Source organism: Opisthocomus hoazin, chromosome 1 (assembly GCF_030867145.1).
Source record: "Opisthocomus hoazin isolate bOpiHoa1 chromosome 1, bOpiHoa1.hap1, whole genome shotgun sequence".
In the NCBI taxonomy this organism is placed as follows: domain Eukaryota; kingdom Metazoa; phylum Chordata; class Aves; order Opisthocomiformes; family Opisthocomidae; genus Opisthocomus; species Opisthocomus hoazin.
Window position 1 is genome coordinate 149,758,580 of NC_134414.1, and position 18,112 is coordinate 149,776,691.

An 18,112-nucleotide genomic window follows, 5' to 3' on the forward strand; every position below is an offset into this window, starting at 1 on the left:
CGCCCCGTGAACCGGAAGCAGGAAGAGCGGGGGGGGGGAGGGGAACTAGCGCTCTCCGCCAATGGGAGCCCCGGAGCCGCCGGGATCGCCGCGCCTACTGGCGACTCCTCAGCGAGTGAGGAGCGGCGACGGAAAGGGACGGCTTCTAAAGCCCGCCCCAGGGTACTATGGCGCCCGCCCTCTTCCTCTTCGCCCTCCAATGGGCGGCGAAAAAAGGAGTGAAAATCCCGCCTTCCCTCGCTTCTCTCCCAATGAACGACGAGGGCCAGCAGAAGGGAGCCCCGCAGCGCCTGCCGGATAACCCCTCCCACCCGCAGCCGCCGCGGAGCGCGGCTCGAGGCGGCAGCCGGTCGCCCAATGGCGGAGAAGCGCTCCGCCCCGCCCCGCCCCACGCCCCGCCCCACGCCCCGCCCATCCGCGGTGGCGGCTCGGGCCCCGCCGCGGGGATCGGGCCCGGGGCCGGGCGGTGAGTCCGCTCCGCCCGGCGCTCCGAACCGTCCGCCCCGCAGCTCCCTGCGGGCGGCTGAGCGCGGCGGCAGCGGGGCGGGCGCTCCCCAGAGCCGTCGAGCCGGTGCCTGCCCGCCCCCGCCGCGCACCCCCTGTGAGGGGACCTCACCGCTCCCTACAGCTGCCTGAGGGGGGGGGATGTGGTGAGGCGGGGGAGGGTCTCTTCTCCCAGGTAACCAGGGGTAGGACCAGGGAAATGAACCTGATGAGGTTCAACACGGGGAGGAACAACCCCATGCATCAGTACAGGCTTGGGGTGGACCTGCTGGAGAGCAGCTCTGCGGAGAGGGACCTGGGTGTCCTGGTGGACGATAGGTTAACCACGAGCCAGCAGTGTGCTCTGGCTGCCAAGAAGGCCAGTGGGATCCTGGGATGCATTAGGAGGAGTGTGGCCAGCAGGGCGAGGGAGGTTCTCCTTCCCCTCTACACTGCCCTAGTGAGGCCCCATCTGGAGTACTGTGTCCAGTTCTGGGCTCCCCACTTCAAGAAAGATGAGGAACTGCTGGAGAGAGTCCAACGGAGGGCTACGAGGATGGTGAGGGGACTGGAGAATCTCTTCTACGAGGAGACGCTGAGGGAGCTGGGCTTGTTCAGCCTGAGGAAGAGAAGGCTGCGAGGGGACCTTATAAATGCCTATAAATATCTGAAGGGTGGGTGTCAGGAGGATGGGGCCAGACTCTTTTCAGTGGTGCCCAGCAACAGGACAAGGGGCAATGGGCACAAACTGAAGCAGAGGAAGTTCCATCTGAACACGAGGGAGAACTTCTTCCCTCTGAGGGTGATGGAGCCGTGGAACAGGCTGCCCAGGGAGGTTGTGGAGTCTCCTTCTCTGGAGATATTCCAGACCCGCCTGGACAAGGTCCTGTGCAGCCTGCTGTAGGTGACCCTGCTTCAGCAGGGGGGTTGGACTGGATGACCCACAGAGGTCCCTTCCAACCCCGAACATGCTGTGATTCTGTGAAATGGCCTCGAGTTGCCCCAGGGGAGGTTCAGATCCGATATCAGGAAAAATTTCTGTACTGAAAGAGTGGTCAGGCACTGGAACAGGCTGCCCAGGGAGGTGGTGGAGTCACCGTCCTTGGAGGTGTTCAAAAAATGTGTAGACGTGGCACTTCGGGACATGGTTCAGCAGGCATGGTGGGATTGGGTTGACGGTTGGAGTTGATGATCTTAGAGGTCTTTTCCAACCTTAATGATTCTGTGATTCTGTAAAGCTAGGAGCAATTTGAGACTGGCATATTCAAACGACATTTCTCGTCCCGAGCCGTGCCCCCGCTGTGGGTAAGGCAGCCCGCTTCCCAGGGCTCCGTTACTGGGCGGGACAGGCGCTCTTCGCCAGAGCTCTGAGGGCTTTGCATCTTTTAATGAAGAAAGAGATGCTGGATTTAGCAAACTTCTCAACGTGCGAGGGAAGCCGCTCGTTTGAGGGGAGTTTGGGTGGCTTCCCGACGGTGTGCCTCTTCGCTGGCGAGGAACTGGGAAGGAGCATTGTTGGCTCCTGGGAAACTCATCGAATTAGTGCTGCTGTGATTTCTGTCCCACTGCTGATGCCACGGGGAGGATGGCAGGGACACCTCGGCTGCAGAGGTCGGGTTTATTTATATTCATAGTTGGCCATTAGCGGTGTGTTGGCTGCATACCCTCCTGCGGCGCGGTGTCACTGCTTCCTCTCTGTTTCCCGCCCAAACCAAGAACTCAGCTTGTTGCTGATGTTTCAGAGAAAACGGTAAAACACGTCAAAACAGAGCTCTTAATTCTTCCCCGCTGGCCTTCGCTCCTCCAGTTCTCCACAAATAACGCCGTCGGCGTGATGGCAGCGGCCCCGCAGGCAGCCTGCAGCGCCTTTGGACTTTTCCCCGTGATCAGGGCGCGTAAGCAGCGTCAGAATCTGACCGGTTTCTTTCCAGCCACACAGATTACGTTCCCAGCTAAGCTCTCGTCACGACTACAGCAAATTCTCCCTCTCTGGACTTGATGGCTCTCTTCAGGCTTCTCTAATATCCGCTCAAAGCATTCAGCAGACACTTTCCTCCTTCTTCTGCCTTCCCCTTCCTCTCCAGTACGGACTCGCTGTCTTGCTGCCTGCAGGCCCCACCCAGGTTTGGAAGGAATCTCGTGGGTGCGATGTGCCGCCCTGAGAGGCAAGTGTGTAATGGAGGGATCTGCAGAAATAACCGGTCCGTGCCTGCCCAGACACGTGCGTTGTAGCAAAACTAAGCATCCTCCTGGGCAACCGCTTCTCAGATTTACAGCATGTCACCGGGACGGGGAGCAATCGCCCCTGTTCTAGAACCGAAAACCACAGCAAACTCCTTTGTTGAGAATGCCCAGGCAATTCTTGTAAATGAACTGTACTAGCGAGGAAGAGGTACACCCCGAGCCTGGCAAGCATCTCCAGTCTGAGTATGACCTGGAAGGGATCAGAATCTGGATCGAGACAAAAACCACGCAGCTAAGAGGTTTCTCAGGATGCTAGCAGCATCAGTACTCCCGACCATTCTTGTCAGTGGTCAATCTTCACTAGTTCAGAAGAAAACTATCCTTTCCTGTTGTTGCTGACCACAGAGTCAAAGAAGGTTGAGGCTGCAAGGGACATCTCAAGGTCATCTGGTCCAACCCCGTGCTCAAGCAGGGCCACCTACAGCCAGTTGCCCCCACAACCTCTCCAGCCAACCTATGCCAGTGTTCCATCACCATCACAGTAAAAAATGTTTTCCTGGTGTTCGGAGGGAACCTCCCGTGTTTCGGTTTGTGCCCATTGCCTCTTGTCCTGTCACTGGGCACCACTGAAAAAAGCCTGGCTCTTCTTGTACCCTCCCTTCAGGTATTTACAAACATTAATAAGACCCTCACCGAGACTACTCTTTTTCAGGTTAAGCAGTCCCAGCTCTCTCAGCCTTTCCTGGCAGGAGAGATGCTCCAGTGCTGTCATCATCTTTGTAACCCTTCGCTAGACTGTCTCCAGGATGTCCACATCTCTCCCATGCTCACGCTGTTGACATGTTGACTCAGAGGGCCTTGAGCGATGCCTGCTTTCAGTCCCTGCCTGTGTCTTGGGCACATTCACACTGGGTGCTGGGTGTAGACAGAGCTCCTAGTAGGATTGTCCAAAGCTCGCAAGGGTTCCTTCTCAAACACACACTGTCCATTTCTCCTTCCCTTTTGACAGCAGCTGGCTGCCAGTTTGCTGTAGCCATTGCTTATCCCACTTTTCACCTTGCACTCTCACTATTCACCTTTTTCACCTTGTTCTCTTGCTATCCACCTGCTTCTTTCCTGAGAGGGAGCTCTTCAAAGCAACACAGGTTCTCACAATTACTGCATCGGTGTAATCACAACCTCTTGCACTGGCAACTATTAGAATACCCACGCGCTTTGTGATTAATCACCTCTTCCACTGATGGCTGTTAAGAAATCCCCCGTCAGGTTAGGAAATGGAAGTTGTTGCACTTCCAGTGCTCTCCATTCTGTTGTAAATTTGGCTATTTTGAGCAGCTGGAGATAGAGGCTGCAACTTCACATTTCTTGACTTCTGAATGTAGCCTCAGGTTTCCTGTTTCACAGGCGTTGAGCCCTGTCGCTCAACAGCCTGATCGAAACATCTTGTCATACGCACTCTTTACTTTGGCATGGAGGGAAGCAGATCAGAAACTTCTGCAGCTGAAGCGAGTGAGGAAATAATTTATACTTCTGTCAAATTCTCTCAGACTCTGCCACCAAGGGCCAAAGCTGGACAGGAAAGGAGAGGCAAGGAAGCTGGACGAGGTAGGTCAAGAACAGATTTTATTCTGAGCGAAAGCAAAATCAAACAAAAACTCTCTGAGCTGGCCACTGACTTCGAGTGCCAACTCACGGTGCTCTTGCTTTGGTTCTAAGATTACAGTGAGTGTTTTACTGTGATAAAAGCCGATGGGTCAGAGACCCAGCATTGTTCTCCTCCCTCTCTCCCTCAGATCCCTTTCGGTGTCTACTCCTGGGCACCCAAACCAGGCATCCTTTTCTCCGAAAGAGGTTTGCAGTTTTAGAGTTCTCTGCTCATCAGCAATAAGATTGTCAGCAATAGTTCTTTGAAGGGCAGGCGAGATGTGAGTACAGATAAATTAGAGGCGTATGCTAATCAGAGATCAGAGACAGAGCAGGCATATGAGATCAACCAGTCTGTCTCCTGTGGGGCTCTGCAGGATTCTTTTGTGATACATTTTTTCCTGTGTTTTCTCTGTTCTGGTTTTACATACCTCCCAGTGAGAAAATTTTCAGCTTTTGCCTTGAGACAGTTCTGCAGGGCATTTTACTATCAGCAAGATGTTCTTAGCGCTTTCCTTAAATTTTCTCTCTCCTTATTTCTGCTCCATTCCCCCTGTTTATGCTTTGCGAATGTCACACTGAGCAGTTTCTCTGACTGGTTAGTTGAGAAATACCACCTTAGAAGAGTGCGATTTTGCATCGGAGATCGTTCTTTGTAAGTGTCTCCTTCCCATGAGCTGATTGCTTTCCCTCGAAATGCCCATGTGCTTTAGATGAGTTGCGTTGCACTGGCTGCAACACTCGCGCTTGTCCTTAGCTTTTTTCCAGAGCTGTTACAGCAAAGGGGGCTCTCGCTCTGGGACACAAGATTTCTGCGCCCTGATCAGGATAAATGCATACATCTGTGGGTGTTACCGCTGCCTGGTCACTTGCTGCACTATGGCAGCAAAGCCAGCACAGAAACCCCCAGGTTCCTATCTGGTAATCGCACTCCATCTGCTTGGAAGGCAGTCTTGCTTTTGCACATGTTTTCGTCAGAAATGGTGTTTTCTGTTGCATCAGAAAACACAGCGACATCCCTTAATTCCCTGCCGTTTGTGTTCACTCTCACCCTGTTGGAGGTGGGGATTACCTGATGACCTCTTGGGTTGTTTGCAGTTTTCTTTTTAATATTCCTGCTCTCCAAATTCTGTTCTGTACCCTCATCTTTTTGAGCTAAAGTCAAAGGGCCTAAAATAAGTAAGCTGATCTTTGAACACACTTTCTCTGCATATTGTTTGATCATTTCCCAGCTCCGTTCTGCGTGCAGGGAGTCCCTAAGGAGCGCAGTTTAAGTACCTTTCTTTAGAATGTCTGTATTTTCAACTCTGTCCCCGCCGCCATCGCTTTTGAGAGATGTGCTCTCAGGTATTTCATCTCTATTTTCAAATCCACACCGTTGCTACCAAGTCGTCTCTCTGACCCAGTATTACAGGTATCTCACAGACGTATAGATCAGTCCTCTGGTCAAACCCACTGGTTTTGGCTCTCATGGACTCCTTGAAGATGAAGAGTTACCCTAGCTATCTTCTGGCTTCTGGCTTCCAGAGAGCCCTAGATATGCCACACTACCAAAATACCAGTCCGGCTGTCACTTAAGATGGTGTTAGCCTGTGACATGCTTGTAGTAACAGCGAGTAACCGGGTCTGTGCCATAGCCAAGGACAGGGTCCTTCTTTCTCGAGTCCTCCTCCCTGGCCTTCAGTAATCATGCTGCACCCATATGGACACAGGCAGGAGCTGAGGGGAGCTGTGTGGGACAGCACAATGACATTTTTCGGATTGTCCTAGGAGACTTGAATTACAAAATACTAACAGCTTTCAGTTTTTGAACTGAATCTGGACTCCCAAACCTGAAAATACTGGGTCATGTTGCTTGCAGATGAATGCAGCGTATCACAGTCTGTTCTCCAGAGATCTGACAGAACTAACTGGGTGTTTTGTATACTAGAAAGTTATAACATTGGGTATGTATGTTAAATATCCACCCGTCTACTTCTGCCTTCCCTTGCGGGGACTCTTCCACAGTTCCTCAGATGACTACATGGAAATATTTCTGGATGCTTCGTTCAGGTTTCCCTCCCATGTTTCAAACTCATCTCAGGTACTTCTTTCCCTTCCTTTTCTACAAGAGCTTCACATGTACTCCAGGGGCTGAGGGTCAAACACAAACCCTTCAACCTGTTTTGAAAAGGAGGAACTGCAGAGACCCCTTTTGCAAGGGGTAAAAATCCCGATTCATGAAATTTTTTATTCCACTTCCCTGCGTTGTTCACTGCAGTTCAAGTGAGGCTTAAATTCACCTTTAACGACTTGCCCCCCTTCACTCTCTTTTTTCCTCCCAGAATTATCTAATTGCATAATTTTTCATTTTTAAGAACTGAAGTGAACTTTCCCGCTGCTCTGGTTGTGGAGGTGCCCTGGGATTTTGTTTGGATGCTGAGTCGAGTCAGTTCGAGTCAGTTCCTTTGTCCGCAGTTGGTGTGAAACAATGGAGGGTGAACTGCTCCCTTCGTTGCCAGGAGGCACCAGCTCCAACGGGACAGACGCCCTGCGCTGACATTGGAGGATTAACTGTTGCGCTGTCACCCCAGTCCCTTCTCCGGGAAGTAGTTTTCCCTAAGATCCGGAGCAGGGATCTGGAGGACGCAGGAGATGATAGCTTCTTTGAGAGGCAAGAGAGGAAGGAAAACAGAAGTGCAAATCCTCGGAAATGTCATCTCAGAACAAAGAATTGCATTTCAACAGATATTTATCCTCTTTTAATTAGTTTTCAATTGCAATCTGCAGAGAAGAAGCTCCACCCTACCCCTTAAGCTCGGGCTGACTCCTTTCTCTTGAGGTTTAATCTGGTGGCAAAACCCGCATCACCAGAGGTAAAAAGGTGACCTTATAAGAGGAATGGGGAGCAGGCAGAGAGAACAGCTACCCCATTCAAGTCCTTCAGTTCTCCCCTTGTCCTCTTGCCTGAAGCTGAAGAGTAGGTTGTAACTGAAAAGTCTTTCTGTGTTTTGTAACTGAAAAGAGACGGGGTTTTGTTCTTTAATAATGATTAAATAAATGAATGTTGCTGTTTTTTTAACTACAAGTGGGGCAGCTAGAAGATCCTGCAAGCTTCAGGATACAACAAAACCTTTACCTTAGGAAAGATCTTTCTACCAGAAGAATGATGCTGACGACAAAGCTTCTTTGCACTCTCCCTTGTTACCTTAGGAACTTCTTTTAGCCAAAACCGCATGTCTAAATATATTGCTATAAACCAGAAACTGGTCTTAAAACTGGTAGGCCTGCTCTAAGATCAAAATAAATGAATTTTTATTAATTTATTGAGCTTGTCTGCTGTCTGTATTTGGACAATGCTTCCAGTGCTTAAAGGATGCATTCTTGTTTTTAAGTGAAGTCCCTTCCACTTCTCCTTTAGCGCTGGCTTTCTTTGTCCTTCCCACAATATTCTTGATACGTGATGTGCATTTGTTTTCAGCCTCCACTGAGAGATCCTAAAAAAAGTCTCCCCTCCTGCTTGCAAATATTTTATTCTTTTAACCATCCCTCTTAACTTCTCTCTGACAAACTTCTTCATTTTCCTGTAGTTTCCCATTTTGAAATTATTATACCACAGTGCCTTTTGTTGTTGTTGTTGGGTTTTTTTGGCTCTGTTGAATCCCAATGCATTTGTGTTCACTGCAGCAGAGAAGCTGCTGGATGGAGCCGTGGTGACCTGGGTGGCCTGAGCACAGCTCAGGGCAGTCACGAGCCTGTTCGCTTTCTGTTTCCCAGCTCGCCACTCTGCGAGATGCCTATTGACGGTGTCTACACGTTCAGTCTCAGCATCATGCCCTGGCATGGCGTTTGCATAATTTAATGCAATTAGTTGATGCTTGTCATCACCATGCTTCCCTCACAGTTGCTCTGGATTTTAGTTCTGGTTCATGAGTGCTGTCACCATCCTTGTCTGACAGTACATAATATAATTCCAACCCATATTCCATTTAGTAGGATTTGCCTGGTTTGTGGGGATGCTGTTACTGTTGCTTCTTGATGACGTGAGTTATTTAACCTAATTTGACTGCAATTTTACTTGAGTAGAGAACAGTCCCCTCTGTCTTCCCTGTGTATATTGTATGCTATTGCTATGACATCCTGCTCACAGCCCTTCTTCCACCAAGTTTTTGATGTACTTGCTGTCGTAGTGTCTGGCTAAAGCTAGCCTTACCCTCCCTCCATCTTACTCCTCAGACTCCTAGCCTTTGTAAGAAGTACAGATATGTTTCTTTGGGTCTTGTGACATGACCAAGAGAGAATCACCTCAGATTTCATGAGTTTCACCAGGGACCCTTCCATTGAATTTTGGAGCACCACAGGAACAGGATGTGGCACATAAGCTTAAGGCAGAAGCCTTAAGGAAATCCTGGGTTCCATAACATCGGTAACCATTAGCTGCGGATTCAGTGCTTCTTAGAAAGTCCTATTGGCTATGCAGCTGTCATACTGGGATTAATAAGACAAGCAAACCAAACCCCTCTGGAGCTCATCCGTGGCACTAAGTGTCATCCTTTTCTCAACCTGGGAGAGAGGAGATTTTTTTCAGCTTGTGTGAAGTGAATGCCTCTCAGCTCTGGCAGACAACAACGGGAGAGCAGGGTGTAGCCTGGAGGTTAACATGTTGTGCTGTGCATGAGCAGATCTCTACGTGCCAGTGCTGCCCTGCCCTTTGAAAGGAAGCCATGCGGGGCCACGGTGGAGGTTGCCCTGAAGAGCCACCCTCTGCCGCTGGCAGCAAGTAAACAGCGATGGTGGCGGTCGAAGTGTGGAGGGACATCCCAAGGTCTTCGAGGCTGGCCCTCCCATCCTGCCACCCCACCTCTCCAGGCAGAGGAGAGCACGAGATGGACTTGGGAGCGTCCTGGGAAGGTGTAACGCGACTGTGTCTGAGCCTGTGAACAGGATGCTGAGGTTAAACCTGTTGCTGAGAAAGCTGGGGAAGGGCCTGGGGTTTATTTTTGCATTCAAGCTGGAGCATGGTGGCTGTAGCAGTGCAGCCCTGTGTTTCCATGCCAAGCTTCAGCTGGACCGGCCAGCTCGGTGGCCCCGCAGGAGCAGGGCTGTGGCTGACCTGGAGACAGGCACACCTCCCGGGAAGCTCAGGCAGGGACCGATGGCCCCAGCCGAGCTGAAACAGGGACATGGGCTGATGGGCAACAGTGCGGGGAGGCCATGGGGAAGCTGAGCAGGGACAGTGGTGGCAGTGATGGGTGGAGTGCAGACAGACAGGGATGCTCTGAATAGTGGAATTCCTTATGGAAATACCCAGGACACGAGCAAACTGCCTAAAACCAGCATCAGTTTTCATGTAGCTCCTGTTCACTGTGGTTTCTTTTCTCTTTCAAGCTCCCTGTCGGTGGCCAGCAGTTGTGCCAGGCTTGGCTATAGGCTTTGCGATGCTGAGTGTCATCCTTGCAACTGCTTTGATTTGGAAGATGAGTAAGTGCACAAATGGGTACTGAGGGTAAGCAACCAACAGCAAAGGACCGGAGACTTTTCTAAGCACAGGCATTCAGATACTGAACTCCCTTATATGGGGTTAAATCAGAAGTTGTTTTATGTTTCTACGAGCCTTAAGTGCCCACTGCCTGTCCAGAATATTTTGAAGAATATATTCCTTGTGCAGACCCCAGGCAACCCATTTCAGATCCTGTGGCAAAGAGCAGTGAAATACATTGAAAGGTTTTTGTAGACTTGTCTGCTATAATTACAGTGGTAAACTGTAAGACAAATATGCAAGGTCTATAACACTTTTGTATGCGTGTGTGAGTTGCTAGACCATGTGGGAGAGCCTACTGTTTGCTGCTTGAAATCTGTGACATGATCACACTCTACCCACAGAATGATGTCATTTTTTCCCTTACTTTTTGCACACCCAGAGTGTCGTCTGTTTCCAGATAGCTGATTTTGTTTCTCAGGTATCTGAGTAGTTCAGAGGAAACCCGGGGCGGGGCTGGGGGTGGAAGGTTGCACCAGCATCAGAGTGCACGTGACTTGTACGAAGATTTGGAAATTGCACAGACGATCTGAAGTTCAGTGTTCATGCGTTCTTATTTTTAAATGCTTATCCTGACTTGTGTTTTCTGCGTTGCAACTATCAGGAAGAGTTGCTTTTCAGCAGGTCCTTGCCGACAAGTGTCCTTCTGTTGGTTAATCGTAGAGAAAAGCTGGTGTTTTGATTCCTTTACAGGTGACTCCCACCAACGCTGCCCCGAGCAGTGGGTAGCCTACAGAGGGAGCTGCTACTCCTTCTCCAAGGAGAGGAAGGACTGGTATTCCAGCCAGCAATCCTGCCGGGCGCAGGGAGCTCATCTCCTGGTGATCAGCGATACCAGCGAAATGGTAATGGTTTTCTTGTTCTTTGAGAATCTTCCATTTCCTTGCCGATATCTCAGTGACTGACATCCAAGGAGTGCTGTCACTCTAGCAATATTTTGACTTTAAAGGAGAGGAGGGATTTATGACTGCGACTATAGTTATAATGCACTTCCAGTTTCAGTATGCACCTTAGAAGCTCCCAGCAGGCAAAGAAGCAACGGGGAGAAAGGAGAGGCATGGGTCACTCTCAGCTACTCAGAGTCATCCTAAGGAGGATGTTAGGAGACAGCCTTCTCCACTGCCCCTCTCTACCTCCCCTCCTAGCTCCAACAAGGCTGATATGAATGGTTACAGGGAAAGACTGTGGCACTGTGCAGTATCTGTACTCATTGCCTACAAAACAATACGTCCTCATTCCTCAGAAACACTTCCTTTGCAAAAGCCATGCCTCTCCCTGCAACTCCATCTCCTCCTGCTCAGTGATCCTTGCCACTCCCTAAGTTCATGCACGGGCATTTCTTTCTCAGTCTGTTTTCAATGCTTACGTCCTCTGTCTGCCAAAAAAACCTCAGCTGTGCTGGTGAAATCAGAAACCGTATGTTCCACCGCACATTTTCCAGCAGGTGTTCACTGGGGCCAGGGGCGTGCGTGACCGCTAGAGAAACGGGTAGAGCTGATCACTAGGGAGGTGAGGCACGTCTGCCTAAGTAGAGCAGAAGTACTTGATCTGGTTTTCTGCAAGCCAGGGCTTATTAGCTCAGGTCCAATGAACGTGGACAGTTTCCAGTCCCTGGACAGAAGTTGCATTGTATGATGTTGTGTGGGGGCTTACAAAGCCAGGTCTCTGCTTGACTGGGAGCGTGTACCAGGCTCTCACACTTTCTTAGGCAAATCCTGATTCCTTGGGAAATACTCATCTTCTCCAGATTGCCTGTTTCTCTGCAAGAGGAAAGCCTCCCTGGTCTGGCTGCTTTATTACCACTGTCTCTGCTACTGGAGTGCTACCCGTTATCCCTGCTCAGAATTCCCCGTGTAAGCAAGACTCTCCTAGCTATCTGCTTATGCACACCCTGTGCTGCAAAGGCTGTGACTGTTCAGCCTCCCTCTGCCCGGGAAGCACAGTCACCTCCTAACCACACTCGGGCATTCCTCAAGCTGCTCCATTCCCACCGTGTTGCCAAGCCAGCTTTGTTAATGCCTCTGTGTGAAGATGTCTGCTCTGAAGCTTTGTTAATGGCAGCAGGAGATAAGGATGGGCACAGTCATACCACTGAAAGGTTGCTGTTGTTGGGTAGCAAATGTGGACAAGACAAACTCTCTCTTTTGTCTTTGTCTTTTTTGTCTTTGTGGGCGGGGATGGAATTTACTTCAGGGCCGAGCTTCTGTTGCAGGCTTCAGCTTTTAAAAGTAAACAGGAGTTAAAGGTTAGGCAAAAGGAAACGAACATTGAAAACACGTAGGAGGAAAGTTTGTATAAAATGTGAAGATCTCTGGTCCTGGGCTATTTACACAGATCTGTCAGTGCCTGCACTTCCTGCCCTGACCTGGTTTTACCTTTAATTGTTAATACTTTGTATTAGCTTGCTAGCTAGCTTGCAGTAGAGCATTAATACTAATAGCACACGTTGCTACGTAAAGCTCTGTATAGGAAACTCCAGGAGGCTGGGGTGCAGTTGGTACACATATATTGCCTTGAGAAATGTCCTTTGAAGAATGTGCCCAGGACCCTTGAAAGCAGACTTACTTCCTTGTGAGTGTACACATAGCAGTTGTTCCAGGCATGATCTGCAGGGCTGATCTTCCTGATTATAAGGTGTGGAGGGGCAGTACTGTCAGCCACTTGAGGAACAGTCGGGCCAGGGGATGTATCTTGCTCTCTGTTCTCTTTCCTCATCCTTACCTCCATTTTCAGTCTGGCTGTCATTAGTCACTTTGTAATTTGTCACCACTTTTAGGACCTGTTCAAGAGTATTCAGACAGAATGTTTCTGGATTGGACTGAGGAACATCACAGGCTCTGGATGGATTTGGGAAGATGGGTCTATACTCAATGCCACCAAGTGAGTTTAATTCTGTTTTAAATACAACAGTGCTAATTCAGATTGCCTGGTGTTCCACAACACCCAGAGTTCCTGCGCCAGATCTCAGGAGCTCTCTTCCTGGGCAGATTTTCTTCTTACTGTTACCTGTGCGGCACTGAACTGAAAAGGGTCTACTTTCTACTGCCCTACGCCTTGTAAAGGCATGTACCTGTGAAAAGCAGGGCTAATGTTAACATCTCACTCTCTGCTTCCCTCCAGCTGCTCAGACCAAGAATTACTTGCCTGCACTGCTCACTCAGTTGCTCAGTCAATAAGGCATGTGGTCCACCTTGGCTTTACTGGGTTTAGCCACTTTGCACCCATTCTGCCAAGTGCTGATGTCACTGGGTGCGATAACCCAGCCCTTTGCTGCTTTGCTGGTGCCAGCCCAAGTCAGAACCTTAATTTTGGCTCAGCATTTACTCACACAAAACTCAACGTTCTCATGAGGGAGAACATTATGAATTGGTCCAGTGACTTTGCATGGCCCTTTCCATTTTATGGCAGTTAACGCTATGAGTTAGTCTCTAACACTTCTTCAGCAAGGAGACTCGCCCAAGATCTTGCAGTCAGTAGGTCAGTACTCTAAGCATTTGGCTTTGTTCCCGTCTGAAATCCAGCTTTCTGTTCTTACAAACTCCTTGGAGGTGATCATCTTTCCATGAAACACTGACCACTGCCGTTCTCATGCTGGTGGATATCACTGACACTGCAGGGCATTGTGTCTATGTTTGGTTCTGATTTGGCTTCCACAGTGGCAAAATTACCTAGATGTGGAATCTCCAGGTAGATAGTTTTTTTGGTGTACGTTTTGGTTTCTAACAGCTGCCCTTTGGAGGGTGGGTTCTTTCACTTCCTCTGGGCTTCACCCTTCAAAATCAGATGTTTTTTCTTTCTTGCCTTAAGGAGACAATCTCAGCATTTTCTCTCAGTCTCACTTTTGTTCTGTGTCTCTTGCAGAGTCCTCTTTAACAGCCCTGTGCAACACTGTGTTGTGCTAATGAAAGACCTCTTTCAGGCCTCCAGCTGTGAATTTGCTGCTCCCTGGATCTGTGAGAAATCTCTTAGATAAATCCCATGTGCTTTTTCATCTCATAACCATCTCATCAGTGATACAAGTGGACTGTTGTCCTGCAAACCAAAGCTCTGTACAAGACCAAGGACTTGCCCTTTCCACACCCTCACAAAGGTGTTTTGCAGGGACAGGTTTGTTGCCCATAAAAGTGAGTTATCCTCAGCAGTAGATACATTCTTAGTCCATGTCTGTTGGTTTACTGCTGTTTGTGACCAGATGAGACCTGGGACATATTCCTTGCCCTAGTCTTTCCTTATTTGTCCTGGAAGGGCAAACAAAAGTTTTGCGACAAGAGACGCTGGGTCTTCAGATCTCTGAGGGTGAGCTGGCCATTTTCCTCCATTCCCAAGCATCAGATTTCATTTCCATTCCCTGCATCTGCATTGTCTGGTGCCAGCGGGACTAAGAAAATTAAGCCTTCTGTTCACTGTCGGAAACATATAAGCAGACGTCGCCCAGTGGCAGCCTCTCCTTTTGCATCCCAGTGCTATGAGTGGGAGAGAAAACAGTGACATGAAACTACAACTCCTGTAAATCCAGAAGGGAAAATAAATCTCCAGTACTGCACTGGACTAAAAGTGTGTACCCATGTCATTACTTTTCTCTGTTGGAAGGAACCAACTGCGCACCGTGTTTTCTAGGCCAACTTCAACCAAACTAGACAAGAGGCTGGACTTCTGGAGTCAAAGGAATACAGTCAATTGTGTGTTATTATTGAATCAAACAAGAACGTGTTCCCCTCTCCACCTCTGCAATTTCATACTGCAGAGAGAGGAAGCAGTGGACAAATCCTTACTACAAGGAGCTTTCAGTGCAAACAGAGCAGAGGCAGGCTAGGAGTGTGAACAGCATAAAGCCACAGTCAACATTCAGGGTGAGACAGTAGGTTGGATTTCCACACACCTGGAAAACTTTTTTCCACCCAGTGATTTTGTTCCAAAAAAGGCAGAGAGATTTTATTAATTTTCATTTTATCCTATTTATGCTAGTATGTTTATATCCTATTCCAATTTACTATTATCAACAGGTTAGTGTTAGCTGTTCTGAGGTGTGTGTTTGTTCTGAGAGAGACAGGCTGGAGAAATAGGCTGACAGGAACCTCGTGAAGTTCAACAAGGAGAAGGTCAAAGTGCTGCACCTGGGGAGGAACAACCCCATGCATCAGTACAGGCTGGGGGTCACCCAGGTGGAAAGCTTTGGAGAAAAGGACGTGGGAATCCTGATGAACACCAGGTTGAACAGGAGGCAGCAATGTGCCCTCACTGCAAAGGAGGCGAATGGTATCCTGGGCTGCATTAGGCAAGGTATTGCCCACGGGTCCCCTCTGCTCGGCACTGGTGAGGCCACACCTGGAGTGCTGGGTCCAGTTCTGGGCTCCCCTGTACAAAAGACACCTGGACATACTGGGGAGTCCAATGAAGGGCCACAGAGATGATGAAAGGACTGGAGCATCTCGCATACGAGGAAAGGCTGAGACAGCTGGGACAGTTTATCCCAGAGTAGAGAAGGCTGAGAGGAGATCTTATTAACGTGTATATAATGTGTGTATGTATATGAAAGTAAAAAACTAGGAAGCATGGTGGATGGCAGGGAAGGGCTAGGGAGAGACTAACTGATCCAAACACAGGAGTTTTCATCTGAAAATGGTAGATCAGGTGTTCACGAGGAGGATTACAAAGAAGTTGGAAGTGAGTGTTATTGGGATTGATACTGCTGTGCCACATGTAAATAAGCACTACAAATGACTGTGAAAACACAGAGAAAACAGAAACAAGATATTGTTGCCAAAAAGAAAATTGCTGTTTCCCCCCAGCAGTTTTCTTTTCAAATAATTGAAATTGTCCTTGCATCATCTGGTTGAAAGAAGCAACTCAATGTGGTTTTGACCGATCCAGTTGCAATGAAACAGCAAATTCTTCACACTGCCGTTTACAGAATGCCTTCAGTTGCATATGCCTACTATGTGAGGCTTGACATTCATAGAAGATGTAGCACATGAAGGAATCGGGGCAGATGAAGACAAAAATACAGACCTTAGCATACTCAGCTAAGTGGATGTCTGCTGAGCCTCGCATAGACTTCACTGAGCTGAGGGGCTTAAAGTGGGAATACTGCCAGCAAGGGTAGGTCTGCTTTTCAATAACCGTGTGTCGTGGTTTAACCCAGCAGGCAGCTAAGCCCCGCACCGTGCCTGGAACAGTCAGACCTGGGGAAACTGCAAGAAAACCACAGTATTTTAAGCAGTGTACTAGAAGCTAAAAACTTTGAGCTTTCATTTCAGGTTGTCTGGGTTACTCTGGGTGAGTCATTTTGTCTGTGCCAGTGTCCATTCAGTATCAAAAGAAGATTTCGTCTCTGACTCCCAGAAAGTTGCCAGACCCTATGAAATAATGCTGGAGATTTTGCCTGCTTTGTAAAAATTGTGGTAGCATCTACAGAAGGAAACCTAGCAGTTACTTTACTGGAGAACCCTAGTGAAGAAGCAGCTTCTTGTGTTATCATGATGCATGTAGGTGAGATGAGCATGTCTCTGAGCTTGCCCAGTTTACCTTGTGAGTAGCACAACAGCTTTGCCTCCCCCAGGATTTTACAGTGCAGTGCATGCTAGACTATTTTACTGATGAGCTCTTCAAACGTGGCCTCTCAATCTCATCCTAAAGAGACGCACAGGAAATGTAAGATAAATAAATACATTAGGCTGCCTCTGAAGTTGACTGTTCTTTGAAGGGAAAGGGTTTTTAGCTGCAGATTTTACTTTTAATGATGCACATGGCTCCTCTGTGGGTTCACGTCTTCACAATACTAAAGGGATCTGAAGCAAGTATATTCATTTCCATGAAAAGCAGTAGAACAGATGTCTTTGGCAGAGCTTTTAATCTTCTGTCTAGAGCATGTTGATATAGTTGATTGATATATACTAATTTTCTTGGAAGTAAGTTCTTCCTGAATGAACTCTGTAAGCAGCGATGAATGAATACTGGAGGAGCACGGCTAGCAGATTGAGGTAAGGTACAATCCTCATTATCCATGGCATTTCTGAGACTGCATTTGGACTGTGTCTGGTCTGCTGACCCCAGTTCAAGAGGAATGTGGAGAAACTGGAGAGGTCCAATGGAGGACTACCAAACTGGTCAGCATATGGAACATACGACACACAGGGAGTGACAGGGGGAGCTGGGCTTGTTTAATCTGACCGAGAGGAGTTTGGAGTGCTTAAATAGGTGCCTACAAGTGCTAGAAAGGCAGTTACAAGGATATTGGAACACAACCTTTCTTGGTAGGGGCAGAAGATACAACATGGGGCAATGGCTGCAACTGCAGCTTCGGGAGTTCAGATTGGACATGAGGAAAGACGTCTTCATCAGAGATTAGTGCAGCACTGGAACAGATCACTGGAGAAATGATAGGTTGTCCATCCTTGGAAGTTTCCAAGATTTGACTTGACAAAGTCACAGCTGACCTGATCTAGCATTGCCAGCAGTCCTGCTTTAAGTGAAAGGATGGACTAGATAACTTCCAGAGCTCCCTTCCAACCAGCACTTCTGTGATGCTATCAATGAATGCAGTGGGATTCTTGTTTCAGACAGAGGATGCCTGATGCTGTTTTTGCACAGTTGGGGCACCTGTCTCTTTGAGCTATGCCAAATGACAGAACTGGAGGTTCACTGAGAGAAATCCAGGAAAGATATCCCTAAAACACACTCTCTTCATGGACAGGCCAACGCCTTGCAGGAGTTTTCTTGAGGAGCTTAGAGGTAAACACCTAAAATCTAGTCAAAAAACTCTAGAAAGCCTGCTGGCCTTCTCAGTTGTACTCACAGCAGGTGGAAGTGGCAGGAGAGAAAAGGAAAACTCATTGCCACAGCCTTGTCTGTGCCACCGCCTACAAGCCAAGTCACATGGGCTGTGCAGAGACCCTTGAAATTAGGCTGCTGGGGCCCAAGAGTCTATTGGGAATGGGATGGAGACCAAGCAGCTTGAGGGCAGATTTTAAAAGTCAGTTCGGTATCTGTGCATGCTCATTGGCACTGTGATTCTCAAGCTTTTAAAATCTTGCCCCCTTCAGTTGGCTGAAAACATTTCTCTTCAGTTTTTGGCTACACAGCAAATTTTTTATCAAGATCCTAATGATCGGGAGCTGGCTTGTGAGTGGTGTGAGCTGTTGGGCTATTTGCCAAAAGGGTAGCCCTAGCTTCCTTCGCTGTGTGCAGTTCTGTACCTCTTCCCTGTAAGGTTTGTGTTCAACCAGTCCAGCTCCTGACCTGTTCGAATCGATGTAACGTGTCGTCTTCAAAATAGCTTTGACC

General features: G+C 48.6%; 1 protein-coding gene across 1 annotated transcript; it reads left to right on the forward strand.

Moving 5' to 3' along the window:
- Positions 1–4,136: 4,136 nt before the first annotated feature.
- On the forward strand, positions 4,137–14,340 carry KLRG1 (killer cell lectin like receptor G1). The gene is made up of 5 exons (XM_009937863.2): positions 4,137–4,254; positions 9,679–9,771; positions 10,523–10,674; positions 12,606–12,709; positions 13,691–14,340. Exons 1-5 carry the CDS (start codon positions 4,137–4,139, stop codon positions 13,800–13,802), a joined length of 579 nt encoding a protein of 192 aa, XP_009936165.2. The 3' UTR covers positions 13,803–14,340.
- The last annotated feature ends 3,772 nt before the right edge of the window (positions 14,341–18,112 follow it).

What these genes read in the sequence shown, in the direction of transcription:
- KLRG1 (XM_009937863.2), top strand. Translation starts at nt 4,137, where the DNA reads ATGGAGGGAAGCAGATCAGAAACTTCTGCAGCTGAAGCGAGTGAGGAA. An exon ending in TGCTTTGATTTGGAAGATGA is followed by an intron (nt 9,772 to 10,522) that starts GTAAGTGCACAA and finishes ATTCCTTTACAG; the next exon opens with GTGACTCCCACCAACGCTGC. An exon ending in TCAGCGATACCAGCGAAATG is followed by an intron (nt 10,675 to 12,605) that starts GTAATGGTTTTC and finishes CACCACTTTTAG; the next exon opens with GACCTGTTCAAGAGTATTCA.